The following is a 26,169-nucleotide window of genomic DNA, read 5'->3' on the forward strand; positions in this document are numbered from 1 at the left end:
GCGGGTTTAATGATTGATTTTGAGTCTTTTAATGATTAGTCGTTAGTTATTTCCAAAGACTATGGAGGAGTTTGGGAGCTTTTGCGGTTTTCATAGAGCAGTATACCTATAATTACATTTTTTATACACCTTCAACAACTTTCAACAAACACTCTCTCTGTGCGTGAAAGCCAACTCAAGCAGGCGACGTGATCCCAATCCGACCCAACCTCGCAACAACCCCAGCCTTCAAATCTAACCTCGCCTCAATCTCAGCGGGCGAGTGTCCCCTCTCGCGCATGAGGTGCATCTGGATAATCGTCTTCAAATCCAGAAACTCTCTGCCGCCACTGCTACTGCGTCCGAGCCCGTCAAACTCAGCATCGGCTTCCTGCTGCAGCCGACGCCTGGCTTCGAGGGTGCCGAGCGTCGCGTTGCGGGATGTGGAAGGGAATAAGGGGCCCGGGTTCTGGATCAAGTCTGCGTGAGGACTTGGGCCGGGGCGGCTGCCTGCGACGGGACCGGGGCCGGCGCTGGCTGTTGATGTGGAGGAGAAGGTTGGGTTCGGCTGGACGATGCCCATTTGGCGGAGGCGCGAGGAGAATTCGGCGGTGACTTCGGGATTTGTGGTGGTTGTGGCGGACGTGAGATCTGGGTGGTGGCGGTCAGCTTTGGATTCATGAAGGTAATACAAGTCCGCTATCTAGAGAATAAGACGAACCCTCTGGTTTGAGTGTCGCCGTCTTCGCCCGCGACTGAGCCTGCGCGGACTGCGTTGGAGGGGCAGCGGGAGCTGCTCTCGCGGCGGTTGACGGTGGTGGTACAGCGCCCGGAGCGCGGGTCGGGAATTTGCGCGCGGCGCCTTGCGCGGCTTTTGAAGAGGATGATCCCATTGTGCCGAAGCTGGTGCCTATAGTGGTGTGGGCGAAGATCGAGGGGAGAGAGTCAACGAAGGGGAGCAGAATGATGTGGGAGAATTGGTGGGAAAGAGAGAAATGCGACCGAGGAAGCTCGAGATTCTTTGCGGCAAACGGTAGATAACTTATCGATAAGGATGACAGGGACCATGACGCATCCATTTCTGGGGTACGTATCGTAAGATGAGTTTCGTCGTGTCTGGTTGGTCAATTCACCGGTTTCCTACCGAGCTCTCGGTGTGCTTTTCGGTGTGCTTTTGAGGAAGACGTCAAGATATGATCTTTGGTCCCTCCTGTTCAAAGAGCTTTGAGAACCAATATAAGCTGACTCATCATATCTTAATTCCATCAACTACCTTCTTCTCTGATAAGTCCCAGCATGTTCATTGCAATGCGTGAGGTTCCTTCAGCTCTGACGAAGCGACAGCCGTGGTGTTCTTCTCCGTGGCGACAGGGCTTACACCTTCGGTAGCAATGTAAAGATCCATCACCTTGGGTCCAGGATAATGTTGGACCGCGTGGACCGCCCACCACAGTCCCGTGATCGCCACAGTTCCCACCAGAATGACTGCACTCCAGTTCATCGTCGCTACCGTTGTGGGCAACACGAATGCTGATGTACTCGTTAAGGCTTGGCCAGAGTTATGGAACGAACAAGGACTTACGGAAACAAAACATGATATCAAACAAGACAATGAATAGCACGGCCAGTCCGTTGATGATGTATCCCGCCTTTCCCAGATGGAAGGGTCCACGAGGGAAGTACTTTCGTCCCGAGAGCATGTTCGCTGCGAATGGGATGGCGTATGAGACGGATGTCAGAATAATGAACGAGCTTGCCAGTGCTAGGAAGGCTGCTGAGCTTCCGAGGGGTATGGCGCCCAGTCCGGTTGCGACGACGCCTGGATGATCCATGTTAGTCTCCAAAGTCTTGAGGTTGGAAAAGGACGAGAACGCGGTGACGTACAGACAAACAAGGTTGACCAAATAGGACAGCTCAGGCGCTCATTAACCTGAGCGAAGACATTGGATAGTGGCACAGCATTATCGCGTGCGAGCGCCCAGTAGGTTCTCGAAACCTGAGAACGATATCAGCGACGGGAACTTCACAAGCTCAAGTGGATGGTGATCTCACCGTCAAAGTCAGGCCCACGCAACACGTCAGCGTACAGCCCAGCATGATGAATAGCAGACCAAACGCTGCGCCTGGGTTTCGGGTTCCATCGCTGCTGGTAGTGGCTTGCACATAAATGTTGGTCAGCGGGAAAGAGTTGAAGCCTCCTTGGAGAGCCGTAATGTCCGTGATTGCGTACGACAATGCGACGGCGAAGCAGAAGGCATCTATCAATGGTCAGTTGTGGGCTCGACATATTGGCAAACTGTTGACTAACAAACGAAGCCAAGGGATATCTGCAAAAGGATAGCCTTTGGGAGATCCTTCTTGGGATGTGGCATCTCTTCAGCCATGTGGGTTACCGAGTCAGGAGTCCCAATCGTGAAGGCGCCGTTAAGAACACCCAGGAGAAAAGCAACGCCCCCTGACCACCCTGTGGTATTATTCTCGTCGAAAGAGCCCCATACAAAGTGATTACTCGCATGTTGCTTCGGCATCGCCGCCAGAACGATAATGGTGACGACGCCGCCGATCAATACGAATATTGTTCCGGCTTGCTGGGTGTACGGAGCATACTTGTTGGCAAAAACAATGAAGGCCGCGCACCCCCAGAGGATGATGAGGTACCCGATGAAGACGTGGAAGGGCTGGCCGACGTAGGTGTCCCAGTTCCAGACGGCGTACATGCTCACGGCCACATTGCTCGAGATCTGCAGCAGGGCTGCGAGCGAGAAGAGCCAGCCGTAGAAGTTGATCCACCCGGTGAAGAAACCGAGGACTCGGCCCCAGCGAGGACCGCCGGCGATTGTGGCCCAGTGGTAGACGCCGCCCGCCGTGGGGACTGATGAAGCGAGCTTGGAGAAAGGTGTCACTCGTTGTTATTCACATTGCTTTGCAAACGGTAGGAGGGATAAGGAGACTGGGATTAGTAAGACAAACCTCTGATAAACTCAAGCCGATGAGGGAGTAGTAAAAGACGGCGACGAGGAGGCCGTAAATGATGCCGGGTGGGCCACCGTTGACTAGATTGATCCCGGCTCGTTACAACGTCCGGCTTGCAAGCAACAAGCGTCTTGTAGAACTTACGAATTGATACAGAAATGGACGATCCCAAGGCAACCCAGGCATTGTCCACCGTCAGAGCCATGCTTGCCAGTCCAAAGAAACCATATTGGCGATTTAATTGATCCTTGTAGCCCGCGGCATTCAAGCGGACTCCATCTTGTACGGCGACCACGGTCTCGTCATCGGACGTAGAAGCCGACTCGGCAACTCTATCCCGTGCAAGAAATGCCTTCATTGCAGATGTTTACAACCAGAGGAATTGACTGCCTGTAGCCAGCCGGTGCAAAAAGGCGTGGAATTGGTGATATCGAAACGCGAATACCACTAAAACAGCGGGAGCGCTGGAAACGCTGGAATCGAAAGGGCGAAAGAGGAGGAAGATCGAATTCGAAACGGAAAGCAAGACAGTAACAGTCCGACGCAAGACGTCTGTGAAATGCGACACAACGGACGAGATATGTAGGAAATCGAGGAGGCAGACGATAAGACGGTCTTGGTGGGTGACATTGTGCTTCTAATACGCCATGTCTTGGGACGGAAGAGCTGCAACTGGACCATCTCTCGCCCAAGTGGCTAGGAATATCAGATAACACTTGTGCGACGGCCATAGGTACAGATTTGGCGTCGCATTCAACAACCGACTTGTCAGCCTGCACAAGCGCCGGTTCTGCATATCAGAAAAGGGATGCCTCGGAGGGCTAGACATGTTCCATTGAGCTAGGCATGCTGCGAAACACCCTGCCCAGGGTCTTGGCTACCAGAAGAAACGCGCTGGTACCCTCTTTCTGAGGATTCCAACCTCTCTAAAGTACTCCGTAGAGCCATTGTACGCTACGCGATACGTGGGACGAGCCGTCCGATCTCTTACTCACGACGTTGTAAGATCTTCTTTGGTCCACTTGGAGAAGCGAGCGGATCATAAGGCATATCGTGTGGTCTGGGGAGATGGAGGGGAAGATAAGTCGAAAAAGGGAGGCCGAATATTGACAAATCGCGGCACACAACGTTTGGTGGTTGGGTAAAACGGATACATGCGGGAACGCTTGAGCAGAAGTAAGCTTTCTCAGGGGCGATGCCGAGTGGCTTAAGCCCCTATGGCTCGGCCCAGATCATAGATGGAGCCCCCCTTGGATGCTGGCGATCTCAGTGGGAACGGCAGCCAACCCCATGGCTCGTCGACGTGTGGCTGGCCAGGGAAACCAGCCGAGGCGCATGGTTTAGGGAGTACGGATACTGATAGATGAGATGCTCATCGAAAACGCCCCTCTGCTTCATGCCAAACTTGGTGTCGTAAAGTTCGCGACGAAACCCGTGCTCTGGGAGTCGGTCTTGGATGACCATTGAAGAATTGATCAAATTGATCTTCCACCGGCAGATGGGTCAGTGGCCGATGTGACGATGACTGCTTCCACCAAGTGTAGCCGAGACGGCCTATTCCGCTATTGGACTTCGTATATGATTGAGGCCCTTGTCTGAAGCAAGGAGGCTGGAGCTGGTGAAAGTCGAGATGCGTGTCTCGCTGCTGCCGCCTGGATGGAAGAGGTACGGGGAGTGAGAGAGAGAGAGAGAGATGGGACCCAGACCTGGTGGCCTGCTAGTTTTCGCCCGATGGCCGACCTCGACCTTTCGGGTCATTTCATTGGCAAGTCTTGGCAAGGTGATGGGTGGTAGTAGAGTTCCAAGTGCTGACCACTTGTTGAATAATTGCTCGGATCCGCGCAACGGCGATTAGAAAGACCTGAGAAGTCTTACCAAAAGGCGAGGACCAGGAAGTAATCAAGCATGAACCGAATTAGTATCAGTGGAAGGGTATTTGCATCTTCTTATCGAATCAGAGCGGTCTCGTCGACGATAATAAGAAAGCTTGATGAAAAGGAATATGGGAATGGAAGAATTGGAGCATTCAAAGAACCATAGAATGAGATACTTAGGCACAGTACACCCCGCTAGAGGCATCCCCGCAGTGCGGCAGCTTAGGTAGCGCCGAAGACCCGTTATTTGTTTACATAGGTACCTGCCGCTTATCGCCTAGCTACCTACAAGTAAGGTAGGTACCTTGTGTCCCCTTTTGGATAAACCAGCGAGAAAGGGCCAGAAGCTTAACAGCGCGCCAAGTGGGTCCAACCGTTGTACGCAGGAAGGAGCACAGGAAAGTAGGAAGGAACATTCACTTGCAAATCTTCATGGGCTTTTCATCAATCCAGTGTTTTTGCATCCGATTGCCATCCTCACATGCTTCATCAGCCGCCATATCATAGTTGGTCTTTTGTGACCTCAAAGCCTCTCAATCTTGACTTCACAACCATGTCTGCTACGACTCTTCCTTGCTTCCGCGTTGCGCCGCCTCGCTGACGTCGGATTGACTGGTGGGCACCTCTCCCCAAAGCTTCGTTAAACTTTGTGAAGTTCGACAGGTGGACCTTGCTGCCACCTTAATGGCCATCAAAGGGGAAGCTACAGGGCTCGCCGAACATCTCAGTTCTATCTCCAAATGGGCCAGCGCAAAACCACGAACTCCTTATACGGGGAAGTGCCCCCTTGCTTACTTTTGCCGTTGAGCTTCTTATATTACTTTGACTGACAAACTGCCCAAGCGAGTTGAATAAATGCTTACCAACCTTGATGTAATATACAGTCACTTTAATGAAGACCTCAGTGACGAAGTCCCGCAATCTGAGTAGCCCAAGACTCCAATGCAACACTGAAGAATGAGTCGATATTCATCCAATTTCCGATCAAAGCTTGTGTGTCTGGCCATTGCCGATGTCGACATTCGGAACCTGCCTGTCACCTCAAACACCCAGACAATGCTTTCATAACTGCCGGTTCTATCATCCAGGGACGGTGCCGGATGGGTTCGGGCCATCCAAGGTCATCCCTTCTAATCAAGGGTCTTGTCCCAGGCACCATGTGGCGTTCAACGTCTCTCCTCACGACGGCAATGCAAGCATTTATATGAGTAAATGACCACTAGCAGCTCTTTCGAGCAGTATCCACCTGGATTTTAAGGAGAGCGGAGTCTAGTCGCCTACTTGACCCATGTTCATCGTCATCTGAAGATGATACTTAGGAGGTGGTCATCCGTCTTGGTAGCTGAAAATGCCCAGAGTCTTATTTCCGTCATTGCTTCCACCACTGTCGTTCCTAAGTTTCTGCAACTTGCCGTAACGCCCGTGGCGTTCAACGCAGCTTACGATGAGAAGCTTCAAGCACGTAGCAGTAGCTCTGGCCTTCCTTCTGTGCATGATTTGTCAAGCAGAAAGCTCACCGAAGCCAGCGAGACAATGTCCGCCTCTGAAGAAGGGCAGCTTTGTCGTTCAACAGTACCAACTCTATCCCGAGAATGCGGACTGGGACGTCAACAACTGCATCGTCTACTTTGGGTAAGCTTATGTACAAGCTCAGACATGAATCATGATGCTAAGGCAGAGGCAAGATCACTGTTCAACGCTAGCGTTGTAGTTTATGATCCTTACAAGGACACCGTCCTAGACATCTTGACGTTCGATGGCATCACGCACAACCCTGCCTTGCACATTGGTGGTGTGCAGGTGGACACTCGCACCAAACTAGTCTCGATTGTAGTCGACGCCGCCGCCCCCTTCAATACCGGCGGCAAAGACGTGTCGGGTGACAACTTCATCATCAAGTACGACCCGGCAAAGAAGCAGGTCCTGTGGAACAAGAACATCACGGCCGTGACCAGAGGGGCATACGGAGGCTTCCAGGACATTGAGCACGACACCCACGGAAACACCTACGTCGTTGGCTCGTTCCCGGGTACAATCATGAAAGTCGACCGCCAAGGCTCTGCTGTCGTCCCGTGGTACCTCCCCGTGAAGATTGACCACACGAAAATGGGCTTCTCCGGCCTCGCAGCCACTGGCAATATCCTGCTGTCCAACAATAACGAGGACGCCCAGATCTACCGGTTCGATATGAAAGCGGACAAGGGCGCTCCCGTGCTCGTACCGAGATCGCCGAATGTGACGCTAGCGGGCACCGATGCCATCTATCTTCCACCAAGGTACGGTGGAAAGGTGTTGCTTATCGCCGAGAATACCAAAGGCGTGACTGTTTTGCGGTCAAACGATGGGTCCTGGAAGTCTGCCGAGCACCTTGGCACGGTACCGAATAATTCCACCGATGCTCAAGGAGGGATTGTCACTGCTCCGGTACAGGTCGGCGACAGTCTGTTCATGGTTGAGGAGTTCTTTGCGGATGCTCCTGTTGCGGGCTCGACTTCTGGCAACAGGACTAGTTTCCCGATGGTGGACATCACCTCGCAGGTTGAAGATCTTCTCAAGAAGTGAGTGATTCGCGGTTTGATATAGTAATCATAATGAATACACTCTTCTTCAACGAAGGAACTTCTGGAACTTCATGGCCATCTTCAGGCTGCAGATTTGATCCACTGATTCGATTAGGTGTTGATCGAGACCACTTTTCGGGACCCCTTGAACTGACAAGCCCCTGGTCAATAGTCTGACATGCATAAGTCTGCAGGCATCCACAATCGCGCATCAACAGTCAAGTGCCTATTGGATATGCGGATTCAATCTAGTCCACACCCCTCGCCGATGGTAGGGCTACGATGTCAACCCAATAGCTCGTTATCACGGCCAATGTTTGCCGAGTTCGCTCTCAGGGCCCTTCCAATACTATGATGCCTTGATAACGAGATGTCTTCGCCAATCATGCCCTCACCTCCACCAGGGCCTCACTCATGCCAGTGGTGTCGCAGGCTCCTCGTCATCCACGCCGAAGCCGATATCCCGCATCGGAACCGGGACGACAGACACGACGCCAGGTGGAACAAGATCGTATTCGACACCAGTCTCACAGATCTTCTCACAGCCCAGCAGAAAACATGTGCCTTTATAGACTGGATACTCGACGGGGAGTGCATCGCACGACCAGACGTTGGCGAATGCGTCGACAACATATCCGGCGAGGTCTACCAGATGGACCTCGAAGAGCTCGAGCAGTTCCACGGCCAGATTGACAAGGACCCGGACTACAGGCTTCCTTCCATCCGCCACGCCGTCCAGGGCCGCAGCGACGGGTACGTCGACTATGTACTCGTAGCTGAGACGAACCCCCCATTCCGTATTGGTGGTGACCACACTCCAGACGTCCTGACTATAGAATTCTTTGGGCTTTGGGACCCGCGCACAAAGCTCGTCTCGTATAGGACGGTCAAGGGTCTGCAGATATGTACGCCTCATGATAACCCGGCAGCCAGAGACTTCTGGACGCGGCCGATACAGAATGATCCTGCGTGTTGTCTGCCTGCAGTGAAGTCATGGCTGGCAGATTGCGAGGATAAGCACGAAAGGTGTCGGGAGCTGAAGACGCAGTCTGGGCCGTCGGCGCTCAGGCCTATTAGGCTGATTTATATTGATCACAACTCTAGAGCAGGGAGCTATTCGCTGCGGTTGCGAGATACGGCGAATCTCAATCCTCTACCTAGATTCGCAGCTTTGAGCTATTGCTGGGGCGGCAACCAGACGGTGAAATGCGAGACGGCTACGCTGGAGGCATTCACAAAGGATATTTCCTTTGAAAAACTGCCTCGGACGATACAGGATGCCGTCAAAGTCTGCTCGCAGCTCGGAGTTGAGTATGTCTGGGTCGATGCTCTCTGCATCATTCAAGATGAAGGCAACGACGAAAAGATTTTGGAAATCGCCAAGATGCCGTACATCTACGGTCAAGCGTCCTTCACCATTATGGCATCCAGAGCCAAGACTGCGTGGGAAGGGTTTCTCCAGAACAGAGAGTGTTTCAAAGAGTCTGATCAAGCTTTCCTTCTCTCCTGGCAGTCCGAAAAGGGTGAATTGGGATCGATTACCTTGGTCGAGATGGAGACAGGGCACGAACCTATTGACGAGCGGGGGTGGACTTTCCAAGAACGTCTTTTATCTGTCAGGATCGTCGAGTTCGGGTCCCGGCAAACTAGATGGAGCTGTCAAGAACCAATTCCGTCAATCACCGGGAACGACACGCTATACGGCCTCGACGTCGGCGAGGGTGCAACCGACGGCTGGAGAAAGATTGCAGAGCCCAATGACCTCAGGCAGGACTCCTTCAACTGGGGCTCCTGCTCAAAGACTCCATCCCCGTGGGGCGCCTTAGTAGATATCTACACCAGCCGTACTCTGTCCTTCAACACTGATCGCGCTCTGGCCATGTCGGGAGTCGCGGAGCGCTTTGCTGTGTTGACTGGCGATGAATACGCCGCTGGTCTCTGGAAAAGGAGCATCCGCGACGAGTTGCTCTGGAGAGTGGAGCAAGATGAGCGACGAAATCGGGCGGCGGCCTATCAGGGGCCTTCGTGGTCGTGGTTCGCAGTTAATAGTAGTGTGAGAGCATACGTGGCTTTGGGTGACGGTTGGGAAATCCCTACGTTCGAAGGCGACGTGACGGATGCGACGGAGGTCTACCACGCCGAAGTCGTATCTATTTCGGCCGAGCCGGTGAACAAGAACGCGCCCTACGGCGACGTCCGTGGCGACTCAGGTCGGCTTAGACTTCATGGGAGGCTTGCGGCGGCCACCCTCATCAATCATCCTACAGGAGACTCAAGGGACGATCCAGAAAATGTCTTTGATATGGCCAGTCCCCCGAGCTCACAGGGTGTTCTTGACTCAGGGGCGAAGCTCATGAGTACCAGAAACATCAGCTGTCATCTTGATTGCCTAGATGAAGTAGACGTCAAGTCTGCAGGCTCCGGGGGGTACATGGCACTGGAGATCAAGAGAGTGCGCGGGTACTCTGCCGACTGGACTATACTCGGACTGCTTCTACAGCCAGTCAAGATGAATGGGGGAAGTTCGTTGAACGGTGTGCCAGCTTACAAAAGAATTGGTACGTTTGAGTTGGAGCTGGAGACTACATTTGATGACTTGAATGACGATCAGAGCCTTCAGAGCGAAGAGCATTGCTTCTTCGACTTCATCCAACCACAAATGATAGAGATATTTTGATAGACACGGTGAAGATTCAACTATTCTTCATTCTAGTTCGCAGAACCCGAGTACATGTAAAGTTCGAGGACTGTTGGCTCACAAAAGGATTCAAGTACATCTTTCCTTACTTTTATCACATCCCCATCCTTTCTCTTGATGACTTTCTGCATGCTGGGATACATATAGAGTCTTACTACATGCACAGGGAGAGTCGAAACAATGAGAACAAAGACAAATGTACGGTACGCTGCCGTCTAATTTGTTCTGTCACTTCTCCCATATACTACTTGCTACATCTTTATTCGCCTTTCTATTTGGGAGCTACTCGTCATCCTCTGTATCGAGTCTCAACCAGAGTCCCATAGTCTTCTCAAGTCTCATCTTGACTTGACTTGTAGCATCGACGTGTCTCAGTAGTACTTGATCACCGCTAGCACAACACTTTGCTCTTTTGCGCAAGTCGTCAAAGGAATCGAGGTCTTAGGACTTCATGGCCTCATGATCCCTTGTTAAGCAAGCTGGGGTTATACACCATAGCCACGGCAACCCAATAGGAATGCACCAGCCAGACGATATTCGTCCTTGTTCGAAGCAAGACTCTTCCACAGTGTCCAAGACTCCTCTCGAAGTCAAGCTCGGTGCCTCGATATCTCACGGGCCTAGAAGACAGGCCTTGAACGACGGCTAAGCAGTCGTGCCTTTAAGCTATATCCTTCCCATAATCCATCTCGCTTTTACTTTCCGCATCTCTTCCACATGTTCATCCCTCTCTTACCTCCCACTTTCTTATCATATTTCACCTTGGATAAGTAAGTCATCGACATGTAATCAAACGTTCTCCGAAATACAAGATGACAGAGCCTCCAAGAAATGGAAGCTAACGAGCAGAAGAATTACAGAAACGAAAATCTTCGCGTTACTCGAAGTAACTGGAGCCATTTCTACCCGCCATAGGCATACCGATGGACCAAAACGAAAAGCTGACGACCCTGACCCTGGCTAAGATTTTGGAAAGGCTCAACCGAAAGGACACAGGACACCCAGGTGAAGATGAAATCCAGAATCAAGGGGATCAGATACGTGGAAATTCTACGACTGTAAGGCATTGGATCGAGACATCGGTAAGAAACGGCATGAATGACAGTGCTCCTCTCGCATTCATGGGCCCATTTGGCGGTGACGGCGCTGCTCCTGCGAGCATTCCTGCTGGGAGAGCTTCGAGCAGCCAGACGACGACACCTCCCCGTCCCAGCCTGAGACCTTCTTCACCTTCACAACTCCGCCCCGGTACGTTTCCCATACTCCTTGGCCGGGTCGAATTCTCGCTGATCAAACTTAGCGAGCTCAGCGGTCTCGTGCCCCAACACCCAATCTACAACTCCATCTCATCAGACGATACCGCCATCCCTTGTGCAACATTCTTTCCGTGAGTCTCATCCCATTAGCCAAAACCATTTATCTGATGCACTTCTCATTGAATCAACATAGCAAAATCCATTACTTCAAGTCCCGTCGGCCCGATCGGGGTCCCCCAGCACTCGGTGATGAATTTCTCATCTCCGCAGCACTCGTCGCGTACGTCTCACCTCCATGCTTATGAACTTGCCCGCTTCTCCGCTAATCAATCGCAGCGAATGTGACGACATTCAGCCCCAGTGGTCGTCCGGTGCAGAACCCGATGGTGGCAGCGCTTTCGTCCGGGCAGCAAGCCCCTTTGAAGGCGCGACTCCGTGAGATTCGTCCCATCCCAGCTAATCATCTCTTACTTGTCATTTCATATCACTAATTACTATCTCGGAAACAGAAATGGACAAGAACCGAAGAGCCTCAGTCGTTAAGATGACCAGCCGGGAGAAACCTCTGAAGTCGAGCAGCCCCCTGATCCCCTCTGCCCTCCGAAGTGTCAATTTCCCTCCTCCGTCGCTCGAGAGCACCACCGACGAGTCGAGCAGCGATGAGCTCATCATTACAAACCGCGGCCATTCGAGCAGCCAAGTTCATCAGACTCAGAGTAGTATGAGAATGAATATCGATTCCTCGTTCAGCCACCTGGCTCCTCCCATGTCTCCGAACGAACTCTTCAACGCATTCTCATCCATGAACACGTTCGCAGCCAACAACCCGCCTCCTTCCTTGCCCCCGAACGACCTGCTCGCGAACCCGGGCCCGGCTTGGAACTTGGACCTGCTCCAGAGCCCTCAACTCGGGCACATCCTCCCACCTCCAGCGGAGATCGCAGTCAGAGTCGGCAACGCGCGCACCCTCGCTCACAACGGCTACCGCGGCCCCTTCGATATCGGCCGCCTCACCTGCCTCGTTGATCCGTACACTGGCGAGCCCAACCCTATCGCCGAGACACGCCCCGATGCTCACGGCAACATGGTCACGTACGACATTCACACCAACGAAGCCATTCTCGACGTCGAGCCCTGTGAGACTGGCACCGCCCAGTGGGGCAAGAAGGGCGAGTTCACTGGCTTTACAGAGTCGAGCGCCGCTTCGTGGGTGCTTGGTCCCGGATAGAACCCGGCCATGCCCCCGACTCAGGTCGAGGAAACAAAGGATCAGCGCTTCAAGCCGAACGCAAAGGATGCCTGGATGGGCGCTAGGCTTGGCGAAGGCACTCAATCTGTCATGGCTCATGACTATGATGTCCCGGCTGCGATACCTAATACGGGTCCGACGCCGTCTTGGGTCAAGGAAGCCAATGACATTCTTGGTATTCCGAACCAGGATGACGAGGATCAGCCGGGTCTCTTCGAATATTGCGATTTAAATTTTGACGAATGATTATTAATCGTCAATACTTGGGTCATAGGAGTTTGGATGGAACTCTTCCTCACTTGGAGAACAAGGTTTACTTTGGGAACTGGCTATGAGGTTCAGATCTGAATAGCCATCAGAATCGCGACGAAGCGTTTATGAGTACATGTATTGATTAGGAAAAGTATCCTTCCCTTGTATTACTTTATACGGGACATCTTGCATGCAAAGCGTGAACAAACCCGTGGTCCCGCGTTGAAGCGATCCATCCCCAAGACTGATGCCTTCTACATCAATCTTTAATCAGTCTGAGTGTGCTCAACACACATCTTAAGCCTCAGCCGGAGGTCAACATTGCTATCCTTAACCTCAACAATCACCTTCCAGGAGGCGGCATGGGCTTGGTTCCGTTCTGAGGGGTGGCCGTCCCATTAGCAGGAGGAGACATTCCTCCGCCTCCGTGGCCACCACCACCTCCACCCCCCCCGGGAGGCTTGTCACCTCCCCCTCCGGGGGGCTTGTCACCGCCGCCGCCAGGAGGCTTATCACCCATGCCCTCTCCACGCCCACAACCACTCATGTAGAGCGTAATCTCACCACAGTTGACGCCCTGGTCGTTCTTCTTGTACAGGTTGTACGTCTGGTTCTCGGCCTCGCACTGGAAGTACCGCGTCTGCTCCTGGAACGTCATCTTGCCGTCGCAGCCTACGCTCCAACCCTTGTCGGGCTTCTGTCCCGGGTCACACTGGAGTGTCTCGGTAGGGGCTGTTCACATATGTTAGTCCATCTGGTTTATTGGAAGTGGAGGGTAGAATGGCTCAAAACTTACGAGTCCACCACATGCCGCGTCGGCGGGTATCGACAATCTCGCCCTTTTCCATGCGGAGGATGACGGGCTCGAGGCCGATTCTCAGCTGGCCGCTTTCCAGTTGGCCGACCCAGCCCGAGACGGAGCCCTTGGCTCGCATGCGGAATGAGTTGCATTCCGTCATGCCGCCGCCGCCTTTTCCTCCTCCTCCACCACCTCCACCGCCGCCAGGCTTGTCACCGCCCGGCTTGTCGCCCCCGCCTCCACCACCTCCATGACCGCCTCCGTTGCCTCCTTTGCAGTCATCTCCTCCCTTTCCACCACCACCGCCTCCACCGGGCATACCAGGCATGCCGGGAGGCTTGTCACCACCTCCACCGGGCATACCGGGAGGCATACCAGGCGGCTGCTTGCCTCCGTGACCGCCCTTGCAGTCATCTCCACCCTTACCGCCCCCTCCACCACCGTTTCCGCCGCCTTCACCAGGCTTGCCTCCGCCCTCGCCGCCGCCTCCGTGACCTCCACCTCCACCACCGCCGCCGCCACCACCGGGCATACCGGGCGGCTTGTCACCGCCCTTACACTCTCCACCGCCGCGACCGCCGCCTCCTCCTCCACCTCCGGGGTTATGTTCCGAATCCATGGTGTTGTTAGTCTCCCTGGGCACGAGGGCTAGAGCGAGAGAGCTCGTGGCCAGGGATACAACTGTAACTAAAGAAAGACGCATCTTCTTCCTCTTGGTTCTCCTATGCTGTGCTTTGATGTGTGTTGCTCCGTTCACGTCTGCTAGAGACTAGGAGTTGATGATGGTTTTACTAGGAAGGACGACAACCCGTAATCTAGGGCTCCGAGGTAAAAACAAAAAGTCACAACCTCGTGATGATGGCCCGTGTTCAGGGGGAGAAAAAGGATGATGTGCTGGGTAAGGTTTACAAGAAAGAAGAAGCCTTTTGATCCTTCTTCCAGCACAACCAGAAGCGAATGCTGGGTGGTGGTGTTCGTATGAGAAAAGGGGTGAAGAGGTAAGGAGATTAACACTCTAGCGGGAGGAAGACTTTCATCTTTTTATGCTTTTAGAAACCACCCTGAAGTTTGAGTATTTGCCGAAGTTCCCTCGTTCTTGTCTCGATCTACGAAAGGGAAAGGCGAGGCGGGGTTCAAACATCTGTACACACACCCACCCTCGCATACAATACTGACGAACACGAAATAGTCTTTTTGACTTGACTAGTTACCCGAGAGCAGAAAATCCGAGTAAGGAAGGCACACACACCGTTGGGCGAGAAGTGAGGGGACGAGAGGAGGCGGAAGAGGGGTGTGACGGACAGACCGGTGTGTTTGGTTTCCACGATGTTCGACTCATCATGAGGAGATTGGAAAGAAGCGTACCCGGCAAGGTAAGGTAAGGTGAGGTGAGGTACCTACATGTGGACAAGGGCAAGGGGTGTTCTGCCATCCAGCAAGAGACAAAAACCAAGGCAGAGAGGGAACAGGAAAGAGGGCGAGAGAAACCAGACAAGCAAAACATCGGATTACACGGTCCACGTGGGGTCGACGGAGACTTGCCTTCTCGTCGGAATTGTTCCTCCAAAGAGACGCCTGCGTGTGAATGTGTGTGTGTTGGTTGTCGTTGAGTTGAGTCCTCCAAGTCTCGAATCGGAGAAGGACGTTGTAAGAACTCTAAATAAACCTTCTCTCACGACTCATAGTCATCAGACGATCGTCGACACACTTCTCTTTCCGCAATCGAGATGGAGGGGGAAGGAGAGGGGGGAGGGGGGTGGTAGTGCCAGATAGAGTAGGAGAGCCAAGAAGAAAAGGACCGTTTCCACGCTAGATGAAAAGAAGGAAATCCTTCCTTTGCAGACACAAGCGAAAGAAAGAACAAACTTTGCTTTTCAATGAGGAAAGAGTCAAGTCGGGTCAGGTTCGCTAATTGAGCCGGGTGGACGTTGAGGGAAACTCTCCTGCTTAGTCGTGACGAGGAACCTTACGTCGGAACTTTAATCAATATCATCGAATCCCCGTTTCTCTGTTGGCCGATGTCTGTTTTTTTTTTTTTTCTGCTCAAGTTGCAGGACCGACGTCGCGGCGAGACAACCGACAAAGGGAACGACAGAAGCCGAAAGAGGGAACATGAGGGGAAAGAGGGCACAGGAACAAAGTTTTCATCGGTGAATCATGTTTTTGTATTCTTGTCTGACTGGCGGCGACCAATCCATTGAATGTCTATCTCTGCATTCTTTTGTTTCGACTTCGGTTCTTTCTGAACTGAAGAGACCTCGTTTTGAAGAGGCTTTTGAATATGGACAATATCTATCTACAGATGGCAACTTGCCAATCGAGATAGATCATTTGGGGGTATCATACGGTAACAACGCTGAGCGTAACATCCCTCGATAGAGATGGCGGGGGAATAAACTTTGGGAAACATCCCGCGGCTGGAGCCCGTGCTTAGCTGGAGAAACAGGGAAGGGCGGAAACCCGGGATCTGCGTCCCACGGCAGAGCCGCAATCAGGTGCCGACGCTGAACAGCCTCAATGTCTGGAAACATTGAGGTGTCGTGAAACGACTGCCCTGGCTGGCCCGTGATTTTCACAGCACAAAGGCCTGACGGTTCCTGAAGGTCCCCAATTGCGGACCGTACGGCCAAACTCGCTTTTCGTTTCGTTTTGTTTTTTTCCGAGTCAGCCCCAACTCAAGTGGACTCGCCGCTTCCCACCTGTACTGGTGAGGCTGCCGAAACTTCGGCGTTGCAGCGGAAGAGATTCATCTAGCAGGTTCTCGCCTGAGGATTTCACGTCTTTGTCTTTCTTCTCTTCTTCGAGGCGTTGCTAGCACTACGATCCGATACAGCACGGACCGAGGTGTTATAGCTTGTCTCCGAGGCAGCGCCGTCACCACCATCTTCACTCGCAGAGTCATCGTCTGATATGTCATCCAGCGGGATCATGTCGTCCGAGGCCTCACCTGCGTCTTCAGATGCCTCGGCCAAGGACTTGTCGCCCTCAGCCTTGTCATCGTCAGACCCGAAACCTTCAAACTCCTCATCGTCCCCTTCTTCTTCGTCACTGGAGGGTCCCATTGACGTATCGGCCACGCTCTCGGCCACATCAGTTGCGTCACGCTTCCGCTTCTGGGGCATCTCGCCAAGCCTGCCGCCACGGCCCTCAATGCCCTCGGGAGTCTCCGTGCCTTCTTCTTCAACAGGCGCGGGAGTGAACCAAGGGATCTTGCCACGCATGAAGTCGTTGAGGACCATCTTGGCAACACCGTCCAAGTCGGCCTCTCCGTGCTTCAGCAGACGACCACCCTTTCGGGCAAGCATCTCGAGGAACTCCACGTGATTGGTCCAACCCTTGAGTCCGTATGTTCTCTCCATGTGATGTGTCTTCACCTTCTCGAGCACAGCAGGGATGTACTGCTCAGGGTTGTGAACGTTCTCAACACGAACAACACCTCTCAGGAGAAGATCCTGAGGGGTGTCGGTCTGCGACGGCGGCACAATACCAGGGCAATCAATCATGTCTATGACAGATTAGTTCTATGTTGAAGTACGTCGAAAGGAATGGAACGATGACTTACAGATCTTGCGGGTGAGTGTGATGTACTGCCAGACCTTGGTTTCACCGGGAATCGGTGCAACGTTGGCGACCTTCTTCTGTCTCAGGGTGTTGACGATGGAACTCTTGCCGACATTAGGGTAGCCGATGAGACCAACAGAGATCTGCTTGCGGTCGCTGTGGAGCTTGGCGTACTGTCTGAGCAGCTCAATCAGACTACCCTTTCCAAAGGGATTCGTCAGACTAGAGTGCATCGCCAGCGTAGGCTTGTCCTTTGAGAAGTGCTTCACCCAACGGGCCTGTATCGAATTAGCTTCTGCATGAAGCAAACAATTGAAGAATCAAAAATGATCTGGAAGGTATGTATGCTTCACTACTAAGAAATACCACCATCGAAAGGCTCGAAAGAGCACTGGCAGACTTCAACTCATCGGAAGCAATTCTGTCTCATGATAGGAAATCCAAAACGGATCCCATCAGCCCTGATCCAAGGACCAGGACAGCGAGACAGCCCTCGATTTTCCCAGTGTTTAACGGAGAACTTCCATTGTAAGCACTCAAAGAGTGCGGAACGCTTCCTGACAAAGACACTGGGGTGTGGGATGGGGGGACAGAATAATGAGCTTGAGAAACTTACAGCAACACTGGTAGGCACCAAGTCCGTCTTGTTCAAGACAAAGATGAGATGCTTGTGAGGTGCCTCCTCGCGGAGGTACTTCTCGACACTGCGACATCTCGTTCCCAGAGGGTCGCGAGCATCCAAGACGTGGATAACAACGTCGGAAGAATCCAACACACGGTACAGCTCGTTCCAGATACGCTTGCTCTGACCCTTGTTGAAGATGGGCTCGATCGACAAGGTGACGTGACTCTCGTCCTCGTCCGCGCCACCGGATTGGCCACTGAGCAGCTTGTTCCGCTCCTGGAGCTCGTTGAACTTGTCAAGATCCTTGTCGACCTCGCCAGCCAAATCCGCAATGGAACCGGCGCCAATCTTGACGCGCTTCCGCTGAGACTTGGGACCGAACGTGTCTCCGAAGGAGGACGTCTCGATCGTCATCTTGGCCTGGTGCTGCTTGATGCCGTTGACGTTGTCGGCACCATCCTTGATCAAGGACATGGGCAGCTTGTTGCTCTTGAGCAGGACCGAGTAAGGGTCCGCGGTCTTCTCCGCCATGGCGCTCCGGAACGCCGTCAAGCTCTCCTGGGAGATGACACGAGTGTTGCCGAACCACTTGCGGTTGGGCTCGATCCGGGCGTTAGGGATTTCTCGGCTCTGGAAGGAGGCAGCCTTGGTGATCTCGCCGTCGGCGTTGCGCTGAGGCTTGCCATCCTTGTACATGTTCAACTGCCTCACCCGCTTGGCAGAGCTGCAGCATTGTAACGTCAGCAACCTGCTTGCGCATACCGAGCCAAGGGAGAGTTGGAAACCTACCGGTAGAAATTTTCGCCCTTGACCTTGACATTGCCCATGCCATCGCCGGTCTTGCCCTGGCGAACCTTTCGGCTCGCCTCTTTCTTTCCGGTTCCCATCTTTTGTGACCGCGAACTCGCCCAGTCGTCGACCTTATTGAAAAGAAAGGGAAGACTGAGGGAGAGGGGGGTAGACTGGGCGGGAGTTGGAGTCGGTGAAGTTTTTAGAGAGGATTGAGAGAAGGAGGTTGGAGCTTCAAGCGCAGTAAAAAGGAAGTTCTTTCTCTTGCGGGTGGTGGGGTCCCTTGGGAATTTTTTAGTGGAGTTGTTGAAAATTTCTGGAGCACTTCGGGGCGAATAACCGCCGTTGCACCGAGGAGCCAATGAACGATGCCACAGGTAAGAAGGGGGTGTCTCCACAGCTGCAGCTCCAAATTTCACCCCCCAATGCCTGGCCCTTTTTTCGCATCTTCCTCAGAGACCGGGAATCTCAACTGAGCAAAGGAGAACTTTGGAGCGCAGAGCTGCTACTCACTGCACACCCGAGCGTATACCTATCCAACCCAGGGCCGCCATCGAGAAATTCTCAGGTTCAACCGTCCCGACAGCAAAGCAGCTTGCCCATCTCAAGCCACGAATTGACTCCATTCCCAAACCCGCCTGCCGACAGCCCTTTCACAACCAGGCGACTACGGCCCCGAACACCCTATCAAGCCGGCCGCAATGTCGTCACGATGCTCCTGCGCGCGGCTGACGCGCCTCCCGACAACGATCGTCCCCAGACAAGCCACCCTCAACCTCACACGACCCTTCTCCTCCACGACGGCCCAGCTCAAGGTGCCCCCCCAACACCCAGACTGGATCAAGGTCCCGACGCCGCCCCAATCCCAGGCCTCTGAGGAGAAGCCCCCCATCGTAAAGGGCACCCTCCCCACGCCCCGCGACGTCTTCCCAGCAAAGGAAAACGACCGCAAAGTCCAGCCCTCGTACCTCCTCGAGACCGCACCCGCGCCCACCAGCGCCTCGTCCACGAAGCCCGCCCCTCCCGGCTCCCGCCTCGAGCACCGCCGCCGCATGGCCGAGTCCCGCCGCGAGAACCTCGGCATCGCCCTTCAGGGGCTCTACCAGCGCAAGCAGGAGGGCGTCGAGACCGTCACCGCCGAGAGACAGCGTCGCCTCCGCGACCACCAACGCGCCGCCGTCGCCCCCGAGCGCGCAGACGACCGCCTCACCCGCGGCTCCGTTCTCTCCTCCCTTGTCGAGTCTGCCTCTGTCGCACCCAACAAGGATCGCTACGACCAGGCCAACGCTAGCAAGGCGCGGACGGCCAGGCTCGCCGCCAAGAAGAGCGAGGCGAGACAGGATGCCCTCATGGAGCTGTACATCAACGCCTCCAAGTTCATCGTCACCGAGGAGGAGCTGGGCAAGCACCTGGACCAGCTCTTCTCCGAGGACTTCTGGAAGCGCCAGGGCAAGTCCATGGCCCACGACGCCGACAACGCCTGGGACGTCTGGGGACAGCCGCCGACGGTGCAGTCCATGCTGGACGACATGCTGAGAACGCAGCAGCGGGCCATCGACTTCCAGACGAGCGACCAGGACAGGACCGTCAAGAGGCAGAAGTCGATTGCCGAGGAGCTGACGGGCGGCAAGATGGAGTAAAGGGGTTCACACGTCAGAAATGGCCCGCCGTTCAGCTTGGAGAGTCGGCACATTCGGTGGGTTGTATCAAAAATATCAAAATGGTGTTTTGGCCGTTGGACCATCTCACATTTGTACGTTGTGGTGGCTTTGGGTCATAGTCTCTGCATATCACCATACCAAATTCCGGTTGCAGGGCCGCCGTGGAGCGCACAAGCCAACTTGTACTACTATCAATTCTCTGTAGCATTATAAAGCCATCAATGTCAAACTATAAACGACATGACAATCCTCCAACGCCGTGAAGGTGCCCATATGCACATTGACAGATTATTGCCATTCGAAAGGAAACTTGCTGTATGTATCTCTGTGTGTGTGGTCTCTATGAAATGACCCGAAGCTGTTGCGGCTCTTGCTACAGTGGCCGTCACGCTTGTATTCTTACAATTGTATACCAAACAGTGCCTAGAACGTCGTCTCGAGTTGACCACACATGATGTTTATCTCTTCTCGACAAGAAGGAAGTGCATGGCGCCATAGGCAAGAACAAGGAAGACAACTCCAAAGGTACCGAGGCTGACGACATCGGTCCAAAGGGCGTCGTTGTTGAAACCGAAGGAGCTCAAGATGGCGGCTCCAGGAACAGTGATGTCCAGACCGTACTTCTTATCCACCAGCGTGAGCTGGAGCACCTCATTGACAATGAGCGACTCGAAACCGTAATGGAAGATAGACAGCATCTGGAGCCAAAGAGCAGCCTTGGGGATGGCGTTGTGGTTGAGCAGCAGACCAGCGAAGAGCAAGCTGAACAACATGACCAAGCTACCAATCAGGTTGGCCACTCCACCGTCCTTGCAGATAATGCCGATGAAGAGGCAGATCGCCGCGGCAGCGAAGTTGAACAAGACCAGAACGAGAATGAATTTGAAGAAGTGGCTGGCATCCGGAACCAAGCCAGTCATCGGGTAGATGATAGCACCCATGAGAAGCGGCGGGATGATTCGTAACGGGATAATGTCGAACAAAATCTTGGCCGCAAAGTAGGTGATGGGGGAGTAGTAGCCGTTAGCGCGCTCTCGGACGAACAAGAGTCTCTCAGTGGCGAAGACGTTCAAGCTGGTCAGTGTGCTGAATCCGAACAAGGCCAGGAGGAAGAAGAAAAGACCCAGACGGTTCTGGAAACCCGGAATGTCATCGGTCAATCCATAGAAAAGGTAACCAGACAGCACGGCGAGGAGGATGGCAATGGCGTAGTGGGTCAGCATGAGAATAGGGTTCCTGTAGAGGTTCTTCCACGTGCGTTGAGACAGAATGATGAACTGGCGAGTATAGCCAACGCGGACATAGCCCTTGCCGATGGCGCTGATGTGAATGTTGGGTCCCTCAGGGTTATAACCGTTGGCATTCTGTCCATTGGCGCCTTGAGCGGCAGTGATAGACTGCTGAATTTCATCGTGCGTAGAGCCGGCGATATCAGACTCGGCGAAAGATCGAATCAAGACGTCGAGATCAGTTCCGTCATATGCGGCAGGGGGGAGATCGTGAGGGTCTTCAGCATTGGCCGGCGGGACAAAGCCGGATTGATTTTGAAGCTTATACGATCCGACATCCTCACCTCCGGCATCCGATGAAGCAGCCGTGTCAACGGTGTTCTTGCGACGAGTGAAGAGCTCTCTTTCTTGGCGAATCTTGACGGAATCACGGCGGTGGTTCTTGGGACGCGAAGACGAAGACTCAACAAGGCTGTCGTCACCGATTGAACCGCCAGAAATGCTTGCGATAGACTTAACAGCAGTCGTGCTGCTGGGGCCCAGGCTGGCAACATCGGCGTTCAGAGCTCCATCATCTTCCAAAGTAGAGGCACCGGCATGCATGGTGAGATCGACAAGGTAATCAGCAATGTTGAAGCCTGGAGGGCACGAGTAGCCAATGTGGTCGAAGTAGGCCTGGCACTGAGAGAAAGGTCCTGAGTAAACCGCGCCACCACGAGCCAGCAGAACTAGTCTGTCGAAAAGTGCAACAATGTTGGACCGCGGCTGGTGAATAGTGAAGACGACAGTACGCTTGTAGTTCTTGGCCAACGTGACGAGGCATTCAATGACATTAAAAGCGTTGTAAGCATCCAGGCCGCTGGTGGGTTCGTCCAAGAACAGAATAGAGGGGCTCGTAACGAGTTCGCAGGCAATGCCGACTCTGCGCTTCTCTCCACCAGAGATACCTCGGCCCTTGCCTTCCTCAGAGCCGATAAGAGAGTCCCGAATGTGGTAAATGCCCAGCTGCTTCTCAACTTCGAAAACGCGTTGCTCCTTGGCAGCACGACCCATGTTCCGGGGCAGGCGAAGAAGGGCACTCGTCAAAATGGTCTCGTGCACGGTCAGGGTGGGCAGCATGGTATCCTCTTGGTCGACAAAACCGATGACGTTCTTGTATTCGATGTCTGTAACCTTTTCGCCGTTGACGAAGAAGTCGCCAGAGACTTGACCTCTCTTGTTCTTTCGTGCGAGAATATCGAGGAAAGTGGTCTTGCCAGCTCCTGAGGCACCCATAATGGCGGTCACCTCTCCGGGATGGGCCATACCCTGGATGTTGTTCAAGATTCTCTTTCCGTTGAGCTCGTAGGCGACATTCTCAAAGTAGAGAGAGGCAGGCTTGTGATCAGCCATGAGCTTCAAGCTTTCGTCGTCGGAGTCGTCCAAAGCGATGGCGCCATATTTGAACTGTCGGCGAGAGAGGTACCACGTGAGGAGGATGACGGCGACAACGAAAAGGGAGCATGCGGCGATAATACTGGCGATGAGTGGGGTGTTGATCTTCTTGACCGGCCTTTCGTAACCAGGGACTTCGGTGTGGTACAGACACTCTCCAGAGCGACAGCTCAGTTGGATGCTACTGTCGCCGATCAAGGACAGAATCAGGTCGTCCATGGCGGGCTCTTTGAAGGCACAGTTGTTGACGCCTCCATTCTTCTGCAAGCACTGGAACTCTGCGGGGCCCTTGATCTCCTCTACCAAGAATTCGCCGATGTCGACGGAGCCGTTTTCGCCACAGAGCATGCGATCCGGGATGCAGTCGCATTGGATCTTGTTACACTTGTAGTCGGTGCTGTTCTGGCTGTCGTTGATATCGGCGTTTGAGCTGCACTCGTTCAAATGGCAGTAGAAGGATTCACGTTCATCGACCCAGACTAGAGCAGGTTAGCTTGGTCACTGTTCCAAGTGTACGGACGATAGGCCTACATTGGAAATCGCAGCTGCCCTCTTCTTTCTTGCAGGTAAAGGTGACTTGAGGGCGCTTCTCTCCGAGAAGGTCGGTAATCTTCTTGTTGGTGACATCGCAGATTTGGTAGTTGTGGTTGATGACCTCGCCGTTCTGGTAGCAGACACCTCCCTCCTTAGTTTCCATGAGTGCGTCGCAGGCCTTATTTTCTGTGCAGACGTTGCAGTTGATGCCGGTCCAGCCGTCGTCGCATTCGCAATTGTCACCGGTTCGTCGGGGTCTATCGGTGTTATCGCCACGGGAGAGAGATCCGCACACTATGGAGTACGTGTCAGTGATGCGCCAAACTTGTGCGACTGCAGGGCGGGGGAACGTGTGGACGTACGTGGATCGAGACAGTCATCGCCGCCGAAGCCCTCGGGACAGCTACATTTGCCGGTGAAGTCATTGCAGCCGGCAAACTGGGTACACTTGTGGGCAGGGAGAAGACAGTTGAAGCTGCGCAAAGGATGTATGTTAGCATTGGGGAGTTGAAGGCAGAGGTGATGGCAGCATGATCGCGAGATTGCGACCTCTCGATGGAAAAGCACTCACCATGGAGGACAATCAGAAGGCCGGTCGTCGAGTAAGGTGAGCTGGGCACGCAGCATATCGGCCGTGGTGGAATAGTTGCGCTGAGCCGAAGCCAGGAGAGGAAGACATGCCAGAGCCCCGATGAGGAGGCTCCTCAAGGCGGGAGGAGCCATGATGGGCGTGTTGAAGTGGCGGACTAGACACCGAGTCGGATGCCAGCAGATCAAGAGTGGTGGCGGGAGAGATGTCGATGTCAAAGGAAGGTGAGGTGTATGTTGGGAGCAGATCAGAGAGGGGAGAAAGAAGGTCAGATCATAGACTGGACTGAACTGGACCCAACGGAGATGGACACGGCTGCGAACAGAGCGGCGGAGGATGGAGGAGGAGTGGAAGCTCTTGGCCTGCGGGAGGAGGCGTGTGAAGCAGACGTGGATGACCTGCGCTGGACCAAGGCACCGAGCCGATAACAGAGGTACCACCGGCCGATAATAACCCGCAGCAGCAAGCACCCAGCAATCCAGCGCCCAGCAACCAGCGACGCGGCTTGCTGGTACCTTACTGCGGTACGTACCCGCTTCCGAGGTGTCTCCAGCTGGACGGGACGGTCCAATCGTGAGGTGGCGGTGGCGTCACAGTGGATAGATTTGTAGGAGACGTACCTCGACAGGCTGGGGACCCCACTGTGCCAGTCGGAAACACGCATCAGCGTCCCGTGGGGTGGCTGAACCTACCGAGTTCGTACCGCAAAGAGCCTGAGGCTTCAGGTTCGTTGACCATGTGCCTGGGTACGTATTCGTAGATACCTACGTCCGGTGCCTTTCCATTGCCCTTAGCATTCTGTAGCGCAATCTGTCAGACTTCTTCTCTTGTTCCCCAGAGGCCAAACCCCCGCCATTTCCCTCGGTCAACCAGTTCCATGGGACGGGACGAGACAAGACGCTAAGAATAGTTCGACTCTTTGTTTCCCCCTCCCTCGAGTTCTCGGTGCCTATCTACGGAGTAGTGTACGCAGTGTGTAGATGAGGAGTTACCTCAACATCTTAGCTCATGCCGTCTACTGCCCAATGCAGACAAACATGCAGGGAAGGCGCCTGCCAACTACGAGATCCATGAGCATTACACTCTGCGACCTGACACTTACCACCAGCAACGTCGCCATTGAAACACATCGATACAATGCGATTGCACATCTAAGCGTAGAATCAAGCACCAGGGATGTCCATCTGCCACTCATCTGACTCTCAGGTGGATCTGCCACTCGTGGTGAACTCCATTTTTACATAGTTCGACTGGCCGAACCTGAAGGGACTATGGTACTTGATTCCGAACAAACAATAATCCATGGCACAGTTCAACAGAGTACAGACGATGGGCTTCCTTAGGGACTAGAGCCAGTGGCCTCACAAGCAACGTCGAGCCTGATGAAGTACAGCTGCAGGTGATTCCTTGAACCCAACAGATTATCATCTTCAGCTATGCCGATCAAGCAGAATAGCTCAAAGGCATCTCATACATGTTTTGGCTACCTTGGAAGTAGAAACTGTCGCTGGAACTGGCACTGACCCGATACGATACGATACGATACAAACACCGGATCATTGGCACACCAAGAGCTAACATCTAGTTTATCCTCGTTTTACCTCGGTCTTAGTTAAGATTCCTTACGTTTGTCACCGAAGCTAGAAGCTCCAGCCACAGCTCATCTCAGCCCAAGGCGATCTCGTTGTTTTACCTTTGCTTTTGCTCCCCGCATTGAATGGAACCTCACTCAGGTACCCAACATCCAGGGCATTATACTTTTCTCCAACAACGCAATCCCGTACATCTGTGCCCGCGGAGAGTCTTCCTACTGGCAGACGGTCTCCAATGCGTACCCTGTTGACGGGCCATTGGCATGCGTTAGGCCCGGGACGCCGCCGTGTGCTCAGGGTGTCCAATGTTTCTCTGAGCAGTCCGAAGACGCATCCCGTCCGTGCTGATACGCGGGATTGCCCTTAGTCGCCTTATGGACGAGGTCGGAGCAACTGTGCGAGTGTGTTTGTCTGTGTTTGTCTGTGTATGTATAAGCAAAAGTGACCATGACTCTTGTTTGAGATCTCAGTTTCCCATAATCCCGCCAGCCTTGGCATTGTATCATTCCATACC

At 53.6% G+C, this 26,169-nt stretch overlaps 8 protein-coding genes across 8 annotated transcripts; 3 read left to right on the top strand and 5 right to left on the bottom strand.

The window, feature by feature from the left end:
- Positions 1-175: 175 nt before the first annotated feature.
- CABS01_12864 (uncharacterized protein) lies at positions 176-872 on the bottom strand (the record flags this gene model as incomplete). The annotated part of the gene is made up of 2 exons (XM_060546216.1): positions 176-630; positions 701-872. The coding sequence occupies 2 exons, from the start codon at positions 870-872 to the stop codon at positions 176-178; spliced, it is 627 nt and encodes a 208-aa protein (XP_060395605.1).
- A 407-nt stretch (positions 873-1,279) lies between these two features.
- CABS01_12865 (choline transporter) lies at positions 1,280-3,310 on the bottom strand (the record flags this gene model as incomplete). Its single annotated transcript, XM_060546217.1, has 7 exons — positions 1,280-1,509; positions 1,562-1,798; positions 1,864-1,975; positions 2,032-2,237; positions 2,288-2,864; positions 2,950-3,032; positions 3,097-3,310. The coding sequence occupies 7 exons, from the start codon at positions 3,308-3,310 to the stop codon at positions 1,280-1,282; spliced, it is 1,659 nt and encodes a 552-aa protein (XP_060395606.1).
- Positions 3,311-6,270: 2,960 nt separating this feature from the next.
- On the top strand, positions 6,271-10,064 carry CABS01_12866 (uncharacterized protein; the record flags this gene model as incomplete). The annotated part of the gene is made up of 3 exons (XM_060546218.1): positions 6,271-6,458; positions 6,530-7,384; positions 7,820-10,064. The coding sequence occupies 3 exons, from the start codon at positions 6,271-6,273 to the stop codon at positions 10,062-10,064; spliced, it is 3,288 nt and encodes a 1,095-aa protein (XP_060395607.1).
- Positions 10,065-11,008: 944 nt separating this feature from the next.
- Positions 11,009-12,836, top strand: CABS01_12867 (uncharacterized protein; the record flags this gene model as incomplete). Its single annotated transcript, XM_060546219.1, has 5 exons — positions 11,009-11,472; positions 11,535-11,621; positions 11,697-11,776; positions 11,851-12,551; positions 12,594-12,836. The coding sequence occupies 5 exons, from the start codon at positions 11,009-11,011 to the stop codon at positions 12,834-12,836; spliced, it is 1,575 nt and encodes a 524-aa protein (XP_060395608.1).
- A 349-nt stretch (positions 12,837-13,185) lies between these two features.
- Positions 13,186-14,344, bottom strand: CABS01_12868 (PAP2 superfamily protein; the record flags this gene model as incomplete). Its single annotated transcript, XM_060546220.1, has 2 exons — positions 13,186-13,574; positions 13,639-14,344. The coding sequence occupies 2 exons, from the start codon at positions 14,342-14,344 to the stop codon at positions 13,186-13,188; spliced, it is 1,095 nt and encodes a 364-aa protein (XP_060395609.1).
- A 2,071-nt stretch (positions 14,345-16,415) lies between these two features.
- Positions 16,416-18,912, bottom strand: CABS01_12869 (NGP1NT domain-containing protein; the record flags this gene model as incomplete). Its single annotated transcript, XM_060546221.1, has 4 exons — positions 16,416-17,146; positions 17,204-17,480; positions 17,819-18,551; positions 18,617-18,912. Coding segments are annotated over 4 exons (2,037 nt in total), but the record flags the coding sequence as incomplete, so codon positions are not given.
- A 405-nt stretch (positions 18,913-19,317) lies between these two features.
- CABS01_12870 (uncharacterized protein) lies at positions 19,318-20,256 on the top strand (the record flags this gene model as incomplete). The annotated part of the gene is made up of 1 exon (XM_060546222.1): positions 19,318-20,256. One exon carries the CDS (start codon positions 19,318-19,320, stop codon positions 20,254-20,256), a length of 939 nt encoding a protein of 312 aa, XP_060395611.1.
- A 479-nt stretch (positions 20,257-20,735) lies between these two features.
- Positions 20,736-24,197, bottom strand: CABS01_12871 (ABC-2 type transporter; the record flags this gene model as incomplete). The annotated part of the gene is made up of 4 exons (XM_060546223.1): positions 20,736-23,419; positions 23,472-23,768; positions 23,837-23,949; positions 24,046-24,197. The coding sequence occupies 4 exons, from the start codon at positions 24,195-24,197 to the stop codon at positions 20,736-20,738; spliced, it is 3,246 nt and encodes a 1,081-aa protein (XP_060395612.1).
- Positions 24,198-26,169: the final 1,972 nt, after the last annotated feature.

Source organism: Colletotrichum abscissum (genome assembly GCF_030869225.1).
Source record: "Colletotrichum abscissum strain IMI 504890 chromosome Unknown Scaffold_40.1, whole genome shotgun sequence".
NCBI lineage: Eukaryota > Fungi > Ascomycota > Sordariomycetes > Glomerellales > Glomerellaceae > Colletotrichum > Colletotrichum abscissum.